Here is a 3469-nt window from a genome sequence, read left to right as displayed (position 1 = left end):
TTATATTAATAAACAATATTTATATAGTGCCAACACATTATGCAACTCTGTACAATAAATACGGGTTGTAAATGACAGACAGATACAGACAGTGACACAGGAGGAGAGGACCCTGCCCCGAATAGCTTACAATCTAATAGAGTTATGCAAATATCAAAATGCTTTGATATGGGTGTCAGTTTGGAGAAGTGAGCTTCTTATGCACACTGTATATGCCTGCAAACCCCCCAGGTAATTCTTACATGTATTGCCGAGCCTCCATGATTGAAATGACTGAAATCCAAGGATGAACACTATGAGGAGCTCACAATGTGACATAAAACCAGTAAATAAGCATGTTCAGTGCACTAGATTGGCCTAGACACCTATGCAGGGCAGCTTTATTTACATTGTGATAATGTGCAATAAAATGTGAATGTTACTCTCAGAACCACAAACACATAGGTGTGAATTACGTCAGAGTTTATTTTCAGTGAACACTTATTTTTAGCTCGTATTGTGGTGTTTCTCTTTAAAATGAACTCATCTAAATTATAATATGAATTATAAACTCATAGGTTGATATGACGTGTAAGGAACAAATATGGCTGACCACTTTTACATAGTGAATATTATTTAAAAATCAATCTATATAGTTAACAGATACCTGAACTTGTAATAAACCTAAAGCAACCCATTCTTCCCCTCTAAGGATCCATACTGAGATCAGATGGCAGTGCCCCTGTATGTTTACATTCCAGTGCTGCAGTATATACTCCTGCAATTTAAAGCCCATAAAACTTTTATAGGACTGATTCGCTTTAACTTGAGACATAGTCTATGAGGCTGTAACAAGAAGAAGTATATACGGCAGCACAAGAATGTAAACGGGAACCACTGCCCATCGGACCTTGGTTTTGTATGGATCTGTGGCAGGGAAGGATGGGATTACTTATTGTGGTAAAAAGGAACTAAAGTGAAAATAAACTGTCACCCCCGTTTCTTGCTTCGTCCTGGTGTGGAGGAAGCGCCAGGCACCCCCATCTTCGTTGATCATCTTCCTCCGTATGCCTGCAGTGCCCAGGCGCGAGATCAGGTAACAAATTCCAGTGTATTTGTAAAAATGAAAGTGCCAACCTCACTGTGCATGCATGAGATCGCCATCTTTCTTTTCTTTTTTATTAGACAGAAAAGTCCCTTCTGCACATGCCCAAAATCTGAAAGAAAAGGAGCAGCCCAAGCTATCCCAGGAGGCTCTGAACTCCCATTCAGTCTTTACTGCCCTGGCGGTAAAGACAGAATGGAAGGTGCTTTGCCTTTTTTTTGTTAACTTCCAAACACCAGGGGGAAGTTACAATCCCGGTGTTTGGAAGTGCGGGATATAGCGGGTAGGTTAACAGTAGCATCGTTTTTTTTGGTTGCGGATGCGGTGGTACTGACAGTTTCAGACTAGGATCCCTTATATAGCGTCGCTCATGGCAAATGGTGGGAGTTGCTCCATAGTGTAATTAACTACCATTAAAGATTAATTGCACACAGAGCTACTTTTGGAAATCATTTTCATCTCAACACTAGATGGATAATAGAGATGAGTTGTTATAATCTTATCTTATATCTTAAAGTCACTTATTGGTATAGAACAATGTTTCTCAACCAGGTTTCCCAATAACCCTGGGATTCCTCCAGAGGTTGCTAGGAGTTCCTTGAGCAATGAACAATTTGTGCCACTCAGATCAGTTACCACTGACGCCAATTATCTTTTTGGCTGATCTGATTATATGCATGTGTCATCTTCTCATTCTGTGCACAGCATGAAAGAATTTAAGCAAAATAAGATCTAAACGAACACAGATTTGGAAACTAACAAATAATTTCAACAGTTCTGTTGGGATTTTTTTTTGCTAAATGTGAATCATTACAATACCATGATTAATATGAAAAATAATTACCTTAATATTACATTTTGCATACAGTTATTAAAACATTTCTGCATGTTTATATCATTCCAGAATCCATGCCAGACTTTCCAGTAGACTCAAACAATGGGAACTGTGGTGGAGCTGCCAGCGGTGAGTTTATTTTCATTTAATGACAAGTAATGAACAAAAAGTAATCTGTGTATTTTTCCAACAGGTGAATGGAGCTGCAATGTTAAACATGGCAAATCATTGCTGTTTAATTTTAGAAAAATAAAAAACAGATGCATCACTGTGAACTTACCAGTTATTTTCAATAAAGAGTTCTTTTTATGTGCACTTTTCTATAGCAGCCAATGACAATACACACAGCCGAAGTCATATCAGCCGAAAGTGCATTTGGATGTAATGGGTTACTGCACTTAAACTATTTCTAAAGCCAAATTGTTTTTGATATCATAAGGAAGTGTTAAGACCTCTTTAAAGCCTTTGAAGCCTTTTTACCATGGTATTACCAAGGAACATTTGGTAGATATTAGGAACAATTGTAAGCTGGTGTGTGCACAGGCCTAGGGGCACCAATGCTTCCTATCCATTCAGAACTTCCAAGTCTTCTATTTGCAACCAATACCATGTCTTGTAATATAAATTTCTATAGAAAACAATTTGTGGGTTAGGTCCCCCTATGTACCCCAACATCTTGCATTTTGTGGTTCACTAGAAATCCCAAACTGATTAAACTTTTTATTGAGGCTTTTAAAAATGTCCAGTCTGATTGGTTTTATTTATAGAAATATTAAACTGAATTGTAATACCTTCTTTTCCACCTTTATGTCATGCAAATATTGGTGATTAGGTATACCAATTCCATTAAACCTGCTTATTTGTTCCTTCAACCTGTCCCTGTAATCTCCCTGCAATAATCTCATTGTCTCTGCAGACCAAAATTGTACTTCTGACTCAGCTCGTGTTACCTGCGAGTTTAGCTGCTCTTTAATTATGTGGAGACCTGATATCTTTTACATGAGCGACCTGATGTGATTAGAGGTGGCTGGAATGACAACATCATTTCTTTTATATTGGCTTGTTTTTGGTGTTGAGAATTGCTGGCATTTCATGCTCCATTTATCATCTGGTTCTCTAGTGAATATCCATGTAGGATTTATTGTTATTAGCCACTGGTCAACAAAGAACCATTATTCATTTAATATCACTCTCATTTAATGTATTTTATTAGTGACATAGTCACAAAACATATTCCATGAAGGAGGCAGTTGGAGCAGCACTGCAATGCATAGAGGTGTATTACTATAGTTATGTGATTTGGAAACCTGGTTCCTTGGTAGTAGCAGGAATTTCTTACATTTCATAAATCATAACAATCCCAGACATTGTATCACTCATCAGTAAAACTGGTAGCACCCTATAAACAGGCTCATCCTCAGCAGAGAATGATTGAAATGATATAGGATATTTAAAAGATATCCTGTTCGTACTTGGGCCCCTCAACGCTGCATTTTTGCCTTTTTTGCCCTTTGAACATCCAAACATGTTTAATGACATTTTTATATATA

The 3469-nt window shown here is 37.5% G+C and overlaps 1 protein-coding gene across 1 annotated transcript in view; it reads left to right on the top strand.

The window, feature by feature from the left end:
• FRZB (frizzled related protein) overlaps window positions 1-3469 on the top strand; it is a 21477-nt gene that overhangs the window by 5615 nt on the left and 12393 nt on the right. Inside the window, exon 2 of the mRNA XM_072418422.1 lies at window positions 1989-2048. Coding sequence (XP_072274523.1) covers window positions 1989-2048 — 60 coding nt within the window. The remainder of the gene's footprint in view (window positions 1-1988; window positions 2049-3469) is intronic.

Source organism: Pyxicephalus adspersus, chromosome 7, assembly GCF_032062135.1.
Source record: "Pyxicephalus adspersus chromosome 7, UCB_Pads_2.0, whole genome shotgun sequence".
Lineage (NCBI taxonomy): Eukaryota > Metazoa > Chordata > Amphibia > Anura > Pyxicephalidae > Pyxicephalus > Pyxicephalus adspersus.
This window is presented reverse-complemented; position numbering and strand designations above follow the sequence as displayed.